Here is a 17,142-nt window from a genome sequence, read left to right as displayed (position 1 = left end):
TTCATGATTGCAGACATCCATAACAATTTATTTATACAAAAATAATTTTTACACTCAAGTTTTCTGAAAAGCGCACACGTCGTGTCTCAGCACTGACGCGCTGAGTGTGAACAGCAGTAAGCCGTAGTTTAGCCTCACTGGCTCTGCCGTGCTCTCATGCTGCACCCGTACAGAATGGGCCCGCAGTGCACGAGCCAGTCCTCCTTCATGCTCGTTATCTTTGTCTAAAATATGTTTGTGCAGCTGCACATGAAATGCTCTAGCCATCTCAACACCTCATACACTACCAAACCTGTGGCAGTAGCAGCGTCTAACCCTGTAAGGTCCAAGTTCTCATCGGTGATGATGAAGTAACACCAACCCAAACTCACTGGTGGGAAAAAATAAAAACTTTGAGGGTAAATTAAAGTTTTTGTGTGTCTGTAGGAATGCAGAATAAAAAAAGTCCACATTTGGGAGAAACATTACTTTCAGAAGCCAAATATCATATTTTAATGTGTTAGGGTTCGTAGTACTTAGACGTCACAGGAGTGACTACTGCATATTACACAGAGCTCTTTTAGAACAGTAAAATAAATTCATTGCATTTCATTAGGTTTTAATTCTATTAAATATTTCTCGTGGCTTCCAATTGCTTAAGATTTGGTGTTTATCAGTGTAAACAATAAAACCAGTGTGTGTTAACCTGTGGAAGGTGGTGAAATTAAAGGTCCCTCAGCTGTGCCTCACTGACAAATATTCTGCAGATTACACCTTTGTCCAGCTTAAATTGTGGGGTGCATATGATCACACAAAGGTAAACCTGACCACAGCAATACCATACCCAGTGTACACTTGTTGAAAAAGGCACTTTGGTCAAAAACTGAAGTAGCTGTAACTGTGAGGGGAATCTGAGACTCCAGCGGAAGGAGCCCGAGCAGTCTTAGAGGTGGGTGTCCTCATCCTCACCGGGATCAGCCTTGAGTTTGGCAAGAGCAGCGTGCACCCTGAACTGTGTGCGAGACTCCATGGAGTAGTCTTTGTAGTTGTGCCTGTAAGTGAGAACAGCAGACGTGGTAAGGGCGTGTCCTACAATGAAACTTAACTTGCCATACACATTATATGCTGCTGTTGGATGCATGTTTCTAAAGTACAAGCAGATGGATGAGAAATGGATAAAACAAGTGTTTGGCATCGGCACCCTTAAAGATGATCACGCTTGAAGAGCTGGAGTCATTACCAGTTAATGGATCATACATGTTTACACAGGGATAGGGTGACCTCTAGTGTTCCCTACAGTTGCTAACAACCATTTTACTGCAGTCCTATTTAAGTGACATGAAATTAAGACAGATTTTAATTATAATAAAAATATAGGTGATACTGGGCATGGATGACAGAACGCTATATCACAATATTTACCAATATAGAAATTTTTGACGAACAATTTGAGTAGAAGCTGGGAAAAGGAAGAACATTTTAAAGCAGTGTCACATGAGGTAAAGCAGTCTGAATTGGCACAACTTTTTCCATTTTAGCAAATAACCCCTAAAAAACATCATCTTCCTAATTTTGCATTTCAGGATTCTGTGAGTTTTACAAGTACACTAATTTTGTTTACTTTTGGATACACACGAGCTGTTTCGTAGTGCTTCGATTTTACACTACGCCAAGATAACCTACCAACTACAATACTAACACACCATAAAATAAAATAACATAACCACTTGTTATAACCAAAGTATGCAGAAGAGCATCTGTGAACACACATGGTGTTGAAGCTCGATGCAGATGGACTACAACGGCAGAAGACCACACTGGGTTGCCACTCCTGTCAGCTACTCTTGAGTTCACATGAGCTCGTTGAAGCTGAACAATAGCAGATCGGAATAAAGTTGCCTGGTATGATGAGTCTCGACTTCTTGTACAGCGTTCAGGTGGGGTCACGTTTGGTATAAACAACATGAAAGCATGGATCCACCCTGCCTTGTATTAACAGTTCAGGCTGATTGTGACATAATTTTGCTGGGGATATTATCTTGGCACACTGTGTCCAGCCCTTTATGACCCACTATCATGACAGCCCAAGGTGTACCTAATGAACTGACCAGCGAGTGTATACGTAATTTTGTTTTGTGGTGCAGCATGCCAGCACTTTAAACTTCCGTCCAACTAATTAGTGTCATTTACTACTCATTTACATATCATTGGCACTAAAGTGAAGCTGGGCTCATCATCTGCTCAGACTGAACTCAAATGGAAGCAAAAACGCGTGGCTATGTGAGGCACACTATGTGGGCTTGTTCAGTTGAAAGCCAGCTGAATAAGGTTCTAGCTCCCTGCCAGTGCCGCTAAAATGGTAGAAAACTAGTGCAAACTTTTATATTCAAAACAGAATGCTGCAGTCTCACAATAATATGGAGAGTGAAGACTAAAGGAGTAACTTACTTGGCCTTGTGCAGTATTTTAATAGCTTCGTCCCTTCTGCCTTGGTCTATGTAAAGCAGACTGAGCTCCACGAGACAGTTGGGCACCAAGTAGTGGTCAAACCTGATCTTCTTTTCACTGCAATAAGAAGCGAGTTAAATATTCATTCAACACAGACATTCATTTAAGACATAGGCTATGATGTTGATCCTGCACTGTACTCAATGTGGCATCCTTGGGAAGGCTGAGGGTTGTGCTGCAGGTGGCTGACCAATTTGGTGAATAAACAAACGTCTCTCATGAGGACTGTCAGTGTAATTTAAGCTGGAAGTCCTTGATTGCCACGCAAATATTCACACTGTGACGTAGTGAGATGAGTTTTATGGCTGCAAAACAAACACGGCACTGAAAGGACGTCCAATGAAGAGTTACCCTGATACGTTTTAAAAGGAAGACCTGCAGAATTTATGCAATGTTTGGAAAATCAGAGAAAACACTGACGTAAAAAGCTTGTATTGCAGGTTTTAGTAGAAGAAAGTAGTTAGATTCTGAAGTACTCCCTCTTCTGCCACTAATTCAAGAAAACACAGTGCGTTTTTTTGACACAGTGTTGCCAAAAAAACGTTGCAATGAAAGGCTGATATTCATTTGTTCACACAAGATTAATCGATTCTGAAGAAACTGCTTTCATTGTGAGCAGGAAATAACTTGCCTGCGTCTGAAACTCTGCTAGAGCTCACCTGGAACACACTTTGTTAAAGCACTCTTCAGCAGCCTGGAGGAGGCCTTGATTCTTCAAACAAAGGCCCTTCAACATGTGGATCACACAGCGGTCGTCCACTGTGTACTCGTTTACTGCAGGGGATGGAGCAGACACCATGAGCAAACATGAAAAACTGCGTGTTCCTGTTTCACAGTTTGGAAAAAGGCAGCAATACCAGGAGCTTCCAGTAGAGAGCGCTCTGCCTCCACCAACGTCTGCATCATGCCTTCAGTTAGCTCTGGAGTCTTGTTGATCATACTGAATCCATTCCACATGTACATCATTTCCTGTAATGAAGCAGTTCATATTGTTGGGACGCTCTTTTAATCAAACATAGCAGTCGTTATATGTATTTATTTTATTTCGTAACTCTTACCAGCACTGGTACAGGTAACCTGACTGGGAGGGCAGCCTTGTAGCGTCTGGCTTTACGAATTGCAAACTTCTCCGTTGGAGGAGACTTCCCCGCTATCTTCTGCTTCAAGGTGGGCACTTGTCTAAAATGACAGGGGATATACAAAGACACACCAACGAATGATTCAGTTGGTAAGACGACACCTAAGTACACCATGTGACTGTTTGGCATCGTAGTGAGTGTAGGCTGTTACTCTGCTGTTTACCTCAGCTGTCAATATGTGTCCGTGTCTATTTATTGTAAAGTAGGCTACAAGACTTTGTGAAAGGATAAAAATCGATTGACCAGCGAAGCTCACTTCTTTCCAATGACTGCGATACGGAGGTGAGTTGCTGAGGGCTACCACTATTAGCCGCTGTTAGCCGCTGTTAGTTAGTGTTAGTAGTGAAAACTTCTTTGACATGGATTTAACATTGTTGGACTTAGCAAATAAACTCTCATGTGATGTAAGAATGTAATCTCTTTTTATCAGAGGGAAAGTTTGACTTTTAGGACCCTTGAGCCAATAATTAGCTGGCTTAATGTTAGCTTATGACCAGCTAATATAATGTTAGCTAATGACAAGATGTTTTTGTGGTTTCGTTTGTGGTTTTGTTGTTAGCTGTCTGGAGATTTGACGAGTGCATGTCTATTTGCTGACAATAACTAATTGCAACAATACTGGGAATAAATAAGAATGTCATTTCACGCTTTCCTTTGTTAAAGCCCTGACGTGAGATCAGGAGATGAGGCTTGAGGTAAGGAGGAAGAGGATAAGATTTTATTCAGATGCCAGTCATGTTGTCTCTTTCCTTTCTGTTTTTGCTTCTAGAAATGATCCCTCATAATAAATTTGCCTTCACAGCAAGAAACCTGTGAGTTCCTTTCTCCTTTGCTACATATGTGGATGGTCTCTAACCACATATGTGATTAAACACGATTAAGTGGAATAGCTATGTCCATCCAGGCCACTGTATTCAAGATGGCAAGGCAACATGTTGGCTTCCACAAACTGGTGCCTACTCAATCTGTAGGAAGACATAATTCCACACTAATTAACATTTTCACTTCAAAGTTTGGTCTTCTTCATATTCTAAAGGAAAAATATCCTTCCCATTTAGCTGTAAAATGTACCACGGTGTTCATCCATGTGAAAAATGAAACCAATAACCAAAGTGCCTGAAACCTGTATTCTAACTGAAAGCGCCAGATGGCGATACCTGTGGTAGTATTACTTACTGAAGAAATAAAATTCTGTTTTTAGGCATGTCACGTTTCAGAATGGAGGGTTATCTGTTGTACGAAACCACATGCTCATTGGTTAAGGACCTGTTATTCACAAACCAATGAATGTGACGCAGTGACCTACGTCCCTCTTTATTGTGTCTAGTTATTTTTTTGCAACCAAGATGGCGACGGCAGAAATGCTGGTCCCAACTGTTTAAAACAGAACAACAGAAAGCAGAGGATGCCATCACAGTAGCTATGTTTTTTTTAAATATCGTCTGTATTGTAAGCAAAAAGCACAGAGACATTTACGTGAACAATACCGCTCACCTCACAGCATCTATACTGGTAAAGAGTAAGTAAGGATATAATCCCTGCTTACCTAAAGAGTTCTACCTCGTCCTCCCCAAAAGGCCTGGCCTCATCTTTAGGCAGCATACTGAGGTAAGCAGCTTTCATGTACACATACATGGCCTAACAGGGAGAACCATAAAGAAAGGATTCATGTGTTAAATCCTCAAAATGTCTGACAATAAATTTTATTCTTATCTTCTCCCGTCATAATTTCTGTACCTTGGACCAACGACTCTCCTTGCTCAGCAGGTCAGCGTAGAAGTACGCCATCTTCCACGCACGCTTGTACGTGAAGCACCACATCAGCTCCCAGTAGCACATGTGGTGAAACTGCTTCCATGTCTGCTGGGCCTTACAGCCGTCTTCAAAGAATTTCACTGCCTGAAAGCACAGAGAAATTAAACCGTAGAGCAGAAGAACACGGACAGTGACAAGGCATGTTGTACATTAAATATTAACACTGGGCGCTGGTTTCTTGGAGCTCATTTCCTTAAAAACATAGAAACACTGCCACAGCAAGTGACGTATCATACATGCTCCTCATACTCTCAAGAAGTGCAATCAAGCAACGTTTTCTTGACACACCTCATCAATGTTCCCTTTGATTTCCTCAGTTCGACCAGCAAAGAAGAGGAATATGGCCCCCTAAAGAAAAGAGAGAAAAATGTACAAATCTAAACACTGTTAAATTTTCATCTATCTGGAAGCAGGCACATCATACAACAATCATTCTTGGCAGTGTTTGATCAAGAAATTTTCATCCGAGCGCTCAGTTTGTTCTCTGGGATGGGCTGTGAGTAAAAGGTGGAGCAGAGAGAAGGATTGTGAATTTACAAGAATGTGCGTCATGTGGAGTGGTAGCGATGGCATGAAGCAAGCGTGACATGGAGGAGAGACCTCGGCAAGGATCGTGCGAGTGGAAGTTTGAGACAGTATCGGGTCGAAGGAATCAAGGTGTGGATGGATGGCAACGTGAATACAATCAACGACTGTGTGAAAACTATGGCGTGAACCCGTCAGAGACAATATACATTTACAAGCAATACAAAAAAACCAGAAATGTTTGGTAATAATAAATGATTCTGTTTTGTCTTTTTGGCCAAAATTCCCATCTGTTATCATACGTTTGTTCTGACCACTATAAGGATCCTTCACTGTGTATGGAACTTCAACTGGTCAAAGTTTAACCACATTACTCCATACAGTTTCTTTGTTGCTAAGTTCCACTCTTATCAGCTACTCTCGTGTGTGCAAATATGAGTTCAACTAATGTCATCCCACCATCCATTTTCTTCTGCTTATCCAATTCAGTCAGAACTGGGACGGAGCCTATTCCAGTGGTCATAAGGAGGGAGACGGGGTACATTACGGATAGTTCGCCAACATAGCGGGCTAACAGAGAGGGACAGACATCTATTCACACTCACATTCACACTAGAGACAATTTAGAGCCACCAGTTAACCTAAACAGTCTTTGGACTGTGGGAGAAAGCCAGAGTACCTGGAGACCTATGCCAACATTACACAGAAAGGCTGGCTGTTGGATTCAAATCCAGCTAACCACCATACTACTGTGCTGACTTCAAATACTAAAAATTATGAGTTAAAAATTCCTACAGCCCTGTGTCCTGCTTTGCCTGGCCAAATGTTAGAAACCCAAACACATTCATTTAATGGGGAACTTAAAAAAGGTCACATTTAGATTAAAAAAACCTTTAAAAAACAATTTGATCATCAGAAATGTGTTTATTAATCAGCCAGTTGTCACAGTGCTGACTACAATGCAGTCAGCTTCTGCCATGTCATCAAAACTAAAACATTTAAACATCAAAACTAAAACATTTAAACATCAAAACAGAAATGACACGTTAATAATGAACTCTAAAGAACAGTATCGACGTTCCATAAGTTGGTGTATTTATTTAAAAAATAAAATCAGTCAAATCTGAAGCAGCAAACCAAAAGACTCTTCTACAAATACTTACTCGTCATGTAAACACGGATGTATTTGAAGAGCAGCCAGTGCTACCGACAGTTACAAAAGACACAATGGCACTGACAGGAGTGCAGGCATGCTAGTTTTCATTCTTTGTATTGACTAAACAAGAGATTTTATTTCCATGGGACTCACAACATGGAAGGAAAACTGGAAGCTATTCTGCTGTAACAGAGCGTATGATTATGACAGTCTTGAACTGAGCTGCTCTGGGCTGCAAAAGACATTACTGGGTTGGTGGTATTAACTTTAGCTGTCTTCAAGGGTTTTTTTTTAAATGCTTGAATCATAGTTTAGTCTGTGGTACAGTATATGGTTGAAACATCATGACTACCTCGAAAGTTTACCGTAGCGGGTAAACTAACTGCTGACACACTAACCAGCAGGCCAGCTAGTCACAAGGAAACCCTGAAAAGTTCAATAAAATAGCCTCAAATGTTTTTAGGACTCCTTTTTCCATTTTATCTCACACTTGCAGACTGAATCAACCAATCACAATTAAACTGACGGGAACTGATTTTCTCACATAATGTTTCCACCTCAAATGTTGTCTGTTAGCAACAATGCATATCCACCCCAGTCTGTGAGTCATTTACAGGAGACTAACACACAGTTGGTAAACAACATCATTATAAAGTGGTTTATTGTGTAACCAGAAAAAATGCATTTCATTTCTATAACACTTTTAAAACCAAACTGCTTTACACTAAAATAAAATAGAATAACAAAATTGACGCTGCACACATTCACCATGTTTACATGACACGTCCCAACAGCAGCCCATCATCCAATTACAGTTCTAGTCACCAGCAGTTTCCAAACGCTTAACAAAAAAGGTTTGTCCTTAAATACAAAAACTGTTACAGCTGATGTCTGAGGTCAGAGTTTCAGTGCAACAACAGCAAAGACACGAGCCCCTTCTGAAATAAGTTTGACCACAACGTGATCAGACTGACCGAGAAGCCAACATTAATGATCCTGCAGCATTATCTACCACATATGTATATACAACCCCATTAAAGGCTTCTGGATGCTGAATTCTGTAATTAGCCAGTGCAAGGCTAATAACAGTATAGAGTTATACTCCAATATATTCCAGTTTAGAAGTAACAAAGACATGCATAATCCTTTGCAGATCAGAAGGTTGCAAAGATGTTTTTAGTCTGGAGGTTTTTCTGAGGTGGAAGAAACTGATCTTTACCACCGCATTTATTTGTTTGTTAATTGTAAACTTGTCAAAAGTTTTTAAGCTGTGTTTTTAATAAAAGGAGTTAAATAGCTCAGGTAATGCTTCAGCCTCTCAGTTAATACTGGAGAGCTTCGGTTTTGAACTGACTTAACTGTAAGAAAGTGTGGGATATCTAATTTTTTTTAATATCCACAAATGCACTCATCAAGCCTTCTTATGTAATAGTGATTTCCAAGATTCAAAAGGTAAATACAACCATAAATCATCTGTATATGAAAAGAGATGTTATGTTGGCACATAATTTGACCATGAGGGAGCATGCAGCAAAGAAAAACAGAACAGGCCCTGAGACAGATGCCTGTGGAACTCCAGGTGTCACATTAAGTGACATAGGAAAGTGTTACCCAGGGGGAGTCACATACTTGACTGCTGCATGGTCTCCGAGTGCTCACTGAGTAAGTCACAGTCAAAAAGGTTAAAAGCAGCACTCAAGTCCAGCAAAACTGAGATAGAAGGATAAAAGCAGACTCAGTACCATGAAAGGCCCTGAAACCTGACTGAAAGGTCTCATGGTCTCTAGTCTAGTAAGGACAACAGTTGAATACAGACAAGTTTTTATAAAACTTTTTTAAATAATTAGAGTAAGTTACCCGTGGGTAGCGCAGACGGAAAGGTTTCAGCAATCTCTCAGCTTCCACCACCTCTCCCTCGCCTGTCCCTGAGAGGATAAAATGGACATATAATATAACACAGACGTCTTGTAGGAATGATTAAAAAAAAACCCTGAATTTTAGCACTACCTAGTATGAATGTGAGGAAGGTGTAGTAGCAGAGCAGCAGCAGAGCACACAGCATAGAGCGCAAGTTCATCCCCGTCGCACCATCGTTCAAAAGAGACAAGCCGTATTCCTGAACAGGATTAAAAAGAAAACAGAAAGTATCATAAAATAACAGCTAATGATTAAATACACAGAGGTGGACGTGTATGTTCATTGCACCTTGTCTCCAGAGAAGCCTGCAAACTCCAAAACTTTGAGTATCCGCGGAGGGAAGAGAGAGAGAGTCTGTAAGCAAAGAAGATCTGATAAACTGAATAATACAAACACGTAATTATACACATGCAGCCACCCAGCAGTGCAAATATATAATGTGGGACATACCAGGTTAAACGCCCCTATCCCGAATGCTATTCCTCCCTCTAAGTGAACGTGGCTGGGTTCTTTGAGACAGTGGTGCGATTTTATGAAGGAATGCAGCTCTCTGCGTTATGAAAGACAAGTATTTCTAATCACACAGCTTATCATATCACCGTTTTACTACAGAGGTTAATGAAAAGTAAAAACATGGAAGCGTTCAGGAAACACTTGTTCGAGACTGCTTTGACTTCTATCATTTCTTGTATCTCACAATATTCTGGACTTGCATTTGTGATAAATCAGCAAATCCTTCAACTGTAAAACTGGTGAAGTAGCCGTTTAATAATCACAGTGCAAATATGTTTTAGTGACTGCATTATGTTTAGACATTAAATACAGACAAGTGAAAGTAAAGTTCAAAATTACTTCAATTACTATACTGCATTATAAACATTACACATTTACTTAAAAAACAGCTTCTTGTTTCATTGTTTACTTACTTGTAAATAAGGTAACTGTTTCGTACTTTGATTCCTCCTTTGATAAAACTCACCATGTTCTCATCCTGCAAAACAGTGCAAGGAATGCATCGCTACAGTTTACCTGTGTGTTGTTTGCAAACAAATTTAACATGACACAAATGGTTTTTGCATGCTATGTGTTATATGAGGCAGGTTCTACAGCTTGTGCAGCCTTAAGAAAACTAGACTGCGAGGTTGTGCTGTTTTTGAATGTGTAGAGAAATTGTTACTTTGTTAGAAGGATATTAGCATACTGCACCTGCAGGAAGGTGAGGGCAGCTCTTTGGAGTTGACACTCTGCATAACAGACTTCTGCATGGAGCTGCACTGCAAAAACACATCCATATATACACAGATTAAATGATAAATTATATATGATGAAGTGTAAAATCTAGGTATACTCCTTGGTTTGGTGTTCATCTACCAGGCAGGTGCTTCCTAGCTTAACCCTCCATATGTAATCCTGACTGAAGACATTTAGTCAGCTTATCAGTTCGAATACATTTTATTTATATAGTGCAAGATAACACCAACAGTTACCTCAAGATTCTTTTATAGAAATGGTAAAGACCCTATAATATGAGACATACAGGCCCCTTTATGCAAGAATGTGGCAATGTGGAGAGGAAGAACTCTGAGCTGAGGGTTCCTAGCCTCAACGGTTCAGAGTGGCGAGTCAACTGCAGAAAGAATGGTTTCACTGCTGCATCACAGCAAGGAATGAAAAACAAAAGTTGTCTGAATGTGTTCATTAATAGCTGGGGTCCGTCAGTGCTGGAACAACTATTGTTCATTTTCCTTTTTCTAGGTTCTCTGATCTGTTTAAGGCACTTTAAGTCACACTGTTAAAGCAGATCTACAGGTACAAGTATGAGTCTGCCAGCCAATCACATAGCTGCATTCTGAAATACTCAACATCTATAACTCTATAACTTTGGTTGCAGGATAATTTTGAGCCAACATTAGTAACACTTCCATGCATTGTTAAACTGTAATTCTTTGGTTATCCTGATTTTTTTTTCTTAGCTCAACTGTCGTTTTAATGTTTCCTATATATGTCTACAACCTGCACTCCCATCAGCCTCAGCTATACTGGAAAAAAACTACATGCAAAATACATGACAGCATGTTGGATTGGTATCACATTAAACCAAGGTGGCACACACAGTAAAGATTATGCACGCTTATGATCAGTTTTTTAGCAGTGTCAGTGAGATCACGTTGGTATACCAATGTATAATGGAACTTTTTGAGAGGATTCCAAAATGTGGATTCTGTTCATCCAGATGTAGTAACTTAGTCTCAGACTCTTCCTAGACTGCAGAAAGAACTTGCATGAGTAAAGAAACGTTTTTCCCCACCGAATATGCAACGTCCAGGGGTGTTTAAAGATATCTATTTAAGTACAAGCATATGGGGAAATTGGCTTCTTCAAAAAAATGTAACTAAATAAAATTACCTACAATAGACATTTCTCCACTGCATTTTTGTCTTGGAAGGATCCTTTAAAACTACACGAGTGGCACATTTAAGCCTTTTACCTTCAGAAAGTGACCCCCCTGCTGATTTGTTGGAAAGGCTGGAAGACTTCCGTCGAAACCTGAAAATAAAAATCAAATGGCACTTCAGGACACTCAGACACGGACTACTGCAGCCATGTTATCTGACACATCAACCATTTGCCAATCAAATGTGTCTATTTTCTGTTATCTAAGAAGTTGCTATTATGAATTCTATTATGCAAACACAGTCAAACTGGTATTATGGTCACATGGGAGCCATAAAAGTACATGCAGCTCTTAAAATTTGCCTCTGTGGCTCATGGAATGTGGAAGAATAGTTCACTGCATCCAAGCTGAGGATTGGGGGGTGTTACCATCGTTAACCTTTGTAAGACAGAATCAGGGGACAACAATCTCGACATCCTGACCTCTGACAGACCTCCTGGGCACTCTTCATGGTATTTCCTGCATTGGTGATGTCATCCTGCTGGAAAGTCATCATTGCCTGCATTTCCAACACTGTGGCATAGATAAGAGCATGGTACATGCTCTCATTCACTCTACATAAAAAACACAGAGTTGCAGGATCAACATCACACACCTCAGGCTGTAAGCAAACATGCAGTTACTGTATGACCTCTGCATTTCCCTGTTGCACAAAGATAAGAGTAAATATCTGTCTCTTTTTATTCTTCCTATCTCTTCCACCATCCCAGTCCATCTTGTGCACAGTGTTTATTTTGCAGGCCTAACAGTCAGTCCGCTGTTGAATCAGTCAGACCTTGGGCGTCAGCTTTGGCAAACACTTCATATCCTGGAGAACTGAAGCCTGACAGGAAGGCCACTGCTTCACGGTTCACACCATATAAGTCTCTAAATATCACCAGAGGCTAAAATACTGCTGACATCACACTGAAAATGTGCACGCTGTGAAACGAAGCAGGCACACCACAAGCGCATACAGCCTGCATCGTAAGAGTTAGATGAAACCTCCGGAGAGCTAAAACCTGACTATGGATTGTTGTGTCACCTTGGTCGCAGCTTCTCCAGGCTCTCATTGAAGTGGTTGTTAAGGAAGAGATCCAACGCCTCCATACAGTCATCCAAACACTCTTTCAGGGTCATCTCAGAGGAGCTGTTGCTCGCGCACACACATACACACACACACACACACATACACAGAGCTGTGACTCAGGGTAAAACAAGCCTTGCAGTATTAGCACGAGATAATAGACAAGATCTATTCAGGTTCAGCGATTAACATGCCTCCCAGTTAAAGCTGACATCCGCGTTTACATGCAGCCTTGTTTACTTTGTGAAATTTGCCTAAAAGACTCTTTGTTTAATAAGATCGCAGCAAGTGGAACACAATATTAGATTAAAAACATACGGAAGCCAAATTGAGTTTTTTTTGTTTTGTTTTTTTTTAACTTGTAGTTTGAAGTAACACCCTCCGTTTCACTACGTGAAAGAATGCGAAGCTACACAAGTCTCCTTCCTGGTGCAGCACAAACTTTTTAAAAACATTAAAAAAAAAAAAAATCAGCTCATTCACGTTTCCCTGCTACAGACAAAGGCGAATAATCACATTTATAGATCTGCTCAGGTGGCTTTTCAACATTTGCCGGGCGATATGTCACCGCTGAAGTGGACAGACCCACACATAAACACTTTGTGGGAAACAACTCCAACTTTTGACGTGTCCTTGACTTTTCACTCGCCTCCCGTACTCACTTTTCCGCGGCGTTTGTCTCTCTCCCATTGGACATGTTCGCTCTCCGGGCGGCGCGCCTCCCAACACCTGTTCGGAGTTCAGCGGCACTCGCAGAAAATCGGGACGCATTCAGCTCTCACACCGCGACACCAAGCTTTCAGCTCTCACGCTTCGTCGCGTTGGCGTAAAAGCTGACAGTTAAGCTACCGAGGCTTTGCTGTCAGTTAAAGTTGACCAGAAATAAGAACATGCACTCCTCTGTGCTGATCCAACAGCCCGATACTACGCATTGCGCAACAGAAGCGCAGCTCCTCCGCCTACCTCTGTGGCACCACTGCCACGCAGACACTACACCGTAACACTGATCAGTGTCAGGTGCTCGCAACTCTTAAAGATCCATCTTAGTCTTGACTAAGAAGTTCGGTAACTTTCAACAGTGAATGGCGCCATTTTCCCTTTGTCTTCTTCTCCTCTCAAAAGTAAAAATGTTGAGTACATTCTTCTTTGCGTCATTGCTGCATCTGATGCCATATGGACGCGATGATGGGCTGAGGGGAGAGCAAATATGATGAGGTGACAGAAAAGGGAATATTAATTCGCTGTTAATCAGAATTTAAAGGCAAATTATTCTGTTGCTGCTTCGTCTTTGGTACCTAAATAAGGAAGAGGTGAGTGTACTGTAAAATTCACGCGTCGGCTCACGTGTAATTCCACGGAATCGTGAATAGGGGTCAGTGTTGTAGTTATACCTCACGAGGAGACACAGATGCCAGAAGTGGTTCATCATCTAGTAATCTAAATGTTTTTTTATTTATTTTCTTTTTAAGAAAATTAACAGTTATTCCAAAATCTTGTTTATACAGCCCCTCTCACACTTTGCATCCCTGCTATGAACTACAGGTACGATAGCAGTGCACTTGTTTGACAAACAAAGACAAAAGCAGGGTGCGATTGTGGGTAAAGGGTGGGACGGCGATAGAAAAATGAATGACTTGTTGCAGTTTTGTATTTTCTAATTCGTTTTAATTTTTTTTCAATTTTAGTTTGACTTTTTGTTTTAGTTTCAGTTAGTGTACCGAGTAGGTTTGTTTGTTTCTGTTTAATCTTTTACTGTTTCAAAATGTTTCGTTTTTATTATTTCACTTTTAGTCTCGTCAAGTATTACTGCACTGGAAGATGTAGGAAAATCCGCACAGGTATTTCAATGAAAACACTGAACTTTTTGGAAATGGACTCACAATCTTGTAGACATCCAAGGCCCCAAGAAGCGTGTGCATCAAAGGAATTACAGCCATGTCCATTTTCACAATTCCTGTTATATATGTGCAGGGAGGCTACTTTGTCAGTCGATGCATTTTAAAAGGATTTGTTATAAACTCACTGCCCCAGTCTAAGATCATGCAAAGAGCTTATATACATGGTCTCCCGTTTTTAGAGGTTAACATATAATTTGACAGTTTACAAAGTATATTTCATGGCCAGGTGAGGCCTGTCTCCTTGTTAGTTGTTGATACATGATGTAGACATCTGAAGTTGATTCAAGGTGTTGAATTTGTATTTCAGGGCTGTAATCAGGGCTTAGAAATGAATGAGTTCCAGAACCTTTCTCTTAACGCTGTGGATTTAAGGTGTGGCATCTGTTCTCCAGCAGAAAAGACTCCTGAAGAGACTCTGTCCTAGAGTTGCAATACAGTCAAAGAAACAGAAATGTTGGGAGCTGTAAAAGGCTTGTACAACTTCCATCTTTTGCAGGAACAACTGTGTATAAAGAAATATGGAAGAAGGCTGTTGTGTCTATGAAACTATTAAATAAAGCAAAATAAAATGTAGAATGATTTCTTTACTTCAAATTACAATAGCACAGAGTTACTCAGAGCAATTTTTTAAAAAACTATTACCCTTCAAAATGGTGATGTCTTCTACTCATGTTTCGTTCTCCCTGAGCATATTGTGACCTGACAAAGCTAAACTGATCACTTAACAATATGGATCTGTCTTTGATTAAAAGTAACATCTGTCCCCTATTTTCATACCACCATTAGAAATATTTATTTGTTTGAATTATAACCTTTTTCAAGCTGCTTGATTTTATAAAGCTTCTTAAACTGCAACATAAAGAAGCAGTGTGTCCCATTCAGTTCCTAGTTGGCCACTTGACTTTCTTTTTGTTTTGGGTCTTGAGCAATAGGCCGTCGGGCTTTCTGGAAGACTTACTAAAACGTTTCTTTGAACTTCGGCTACTTTTTACATTCATTTTCAGTCATGTCTCTGTACCTGATCATTTACAGAGAAACCCCAACAACAACAACAATATAGGTATGAACTGGGATCTGCCGACAGAGAGAGAGAGAGAGAGAGTCTTTCCTCTTGAATATTTGTTCAGTATTGTATCAACCTCCTTAAATGTGTAATTATTATTGGCGATTAAAATTCCAATTCAAGAAATAAAATGAAAGAAAATCCTTTAAATGCATTTATGTATTTCCAGACATTCAGAGGATCTTTGTGTTGCAGCATTTACCTATATGAAAAAGTTGTTTTTGGAAAGCACTTTATGCTATTACCAATCTGAATTAAAACAACTGATTTATATTATTTATTCAGCTGTTTAGCAGTTGGCCTTCTCTTTCATTTGATAACAGGAAATTAAAGTAACTACTGATCATGAGCTGACCGTAAAGTTCGAGATAGGAACCACTGCAGTCTAGAACACTAACAGTCTGTTTTACACTGTAGCTCATGATCAGTTTCAGTGGATTTGTTTGAGATTTTTCTTGTTATTTCTTATGAGATGTCAAAGTAAAAGCATCAAAAGGACACAGATCAGTGAGCATGGATGGGTGCCTGACGCTTTATCTGCAATTCCTCTGTTTGAACTGTAGGTGGAGCTGCTACATAAAACATTGACCCCAGACTAAACCATACAAAGGCTCCAGTGTTCCTCTTCTAACTGGACTACAACACAGGAATCAGCTCTTAGAACTACAAAGCAAAAACATAAATGTGGTTGATAGAAATACATACATTTTCAGTGATAACGTTCCAACTTCATTTGCCCACTAAACACTGGACGTCAGATAGAGGTGCAGATCATTTAAACAGGTGCTGGTCATATAATTAGAATATCATCAAAAAGTTGATTTATTTCACTAATGCCACTCAAAAAGTGAAAGTTCATTGCACACACACTGATATATTTGAAGTGTTGATTTCTTTTAATTTTGATGATTGTAACTGACAAATAATGAAAACCCCAAATTCATCTCAGAAAATGTAAATATTTTGGCAGAGAGGGTGTCTGACTCCCAAATCCAAACTGGAAGCTGGATCCATAGAAGAGGGGCCTGAAAGCTGCAGGCTCCTCCCATTCTACTATTAAATAGTCTGAGAACTATAGAGTATCAAAGGGAAGGACAAAATATGGACACTACACATGACTGAAAAATGAAAAAACAAAACAAAACCGAAAAACAACCAAAAGTTATGTCATCAATTCAACGCTAATGTGTGCAGTGTGTGTGTGGGTGTTTCTGTCCTTTACAGAGCAAACGACATTCGAATAAACCCAAATGACCTGGAACAGAGAAAGAAACTGATTGTCGTCAGCCATATACAGAGAGAGCGGTTAACCAAAGTGACAAACACTGCTCTAACTAATAACCCACCAATGCAAGTAGTCACCAGAACTGGGCGTGGACATAGAGGCCTGAGGGCCATCTCACACATTTATTCAGAATAAAACAGGTTTTTGTGTTTGTGTACTCGAGGACGTCAACATGACACGTTCAAGTACCCAGTAAACATCAGAGCAGACAGCTGTTCATAAAAATGTCATAAAAATGTGCTTAAACTACTCAAAGCAGCCCCTGTGACCACTGCTGCAGAAGGCAGCTGGTTGGATTATATCTGAGGACAGGACGCATGAAGGAGAAGCATGAGG

The 17,142-nt window shown here is 40.2% G+C and overlaps 1 protein-coding gene across 2 annotated transcripts; it reads right to left on the bottom strand.

Moving 5' to 3' along the window:
* Positions 1 to 43: 43 nt before the first annotated feature.
* On the bottom strand, positions 44 to 13,876 carry LOC146389259 (tetratricopeptide repeat protein 39A). 2 transcript variants are annotated; one of them, XM_084927006.1, is made up of 18 exons: positions 13,223 to 13,875; positions 12,519 to 12,623; positions 11,917 to 12,048; positions 11,528 to 11,586; positions 10,246 to 10,313; positions 9,966 to 10,030; positions 9,490 to 9,589; positions 9,328 to 9,393; positions 9,130 to 9,238; positions 8,980 to 9,047; positions 5,730 to 5,789; positions 5,364 to 5,525; positions 5,173 to 5,264; positions 3,546 to 3,666; positions 3,345 to 3,456; positions 3,147 to 3,261; positions 2,428 to 2,544; positions 44 to 1,031 (listed from the first exon to the last, which is right to left on the bottom strand). In XM_084927006.1, the coding sequence occupies exons 1-18, from the start codon at positions 13,255 to 13,257 to the stop codon at positions 923 to 925; spliced, it is 1,695 nt and encodes a 564-aa protein (XP_084783132.1). In that variant the 5' UTR covers positions 13,258 to 13,875; the 3' UTR covers positions 44 to 922. The 2 variants fall into 2 exon arrangements, with proteins under 2 accessions (XP_084783132.1, XP_084783131.1); XM_084927005.1 differs by having other exon boundaries at positions 12,519 to 13,876.
* Positions 13,877 to 17,142: the final 3,266 nt, after the last annotated feature.

The sequence above is a fragment of the Perissodus microlepis genome, chromosome 4 (assembly GCF_051167445.1).
Source record: "Perissodus microlepis isolate ML-2025 ecotype Zambia chromosome 4, ASM5116744v1, whole genome shotgun sequence".
Classification (NCBI taxonomy): Eukaryota; Metazoa; Chordata; class Actinopteri; order Cichliformes; family Cichlidae; genus Perissodus; species Perissodus microlepis.
This window is presented reverse-complemented; position numbering and strand designations above follow the sequence as displayed.

What these genes read in the sequence shown, in the direction of transcription:
- LOC146389259 (XM_084927005.1), bottom strand. Translation starts at nt 12,664, where the DNA reads ATGTGTGTGTGTGTGTGTGTATGTGTGTGCGCGAGCAACAGCTCCTCT. An exon ending in TCAAAGGGAACATTGATGAG is followed by an intron (nt 5,526 to 5,729) that starts GTGTGTCAAGAA and finishes CTGTGCTTTCAG; the next exon opens with GCAGTGAAATTCTTTGAAGA. An exon ending in GACGAGGTAGAACTCTTTAG is followed by an intron (nt 3,667 to 5,172) that starts GTAAGCAGGGAT and finishes CTGTCATTTTAG; the next exon opens with ACAAGTGCCCACCTTGAAGC.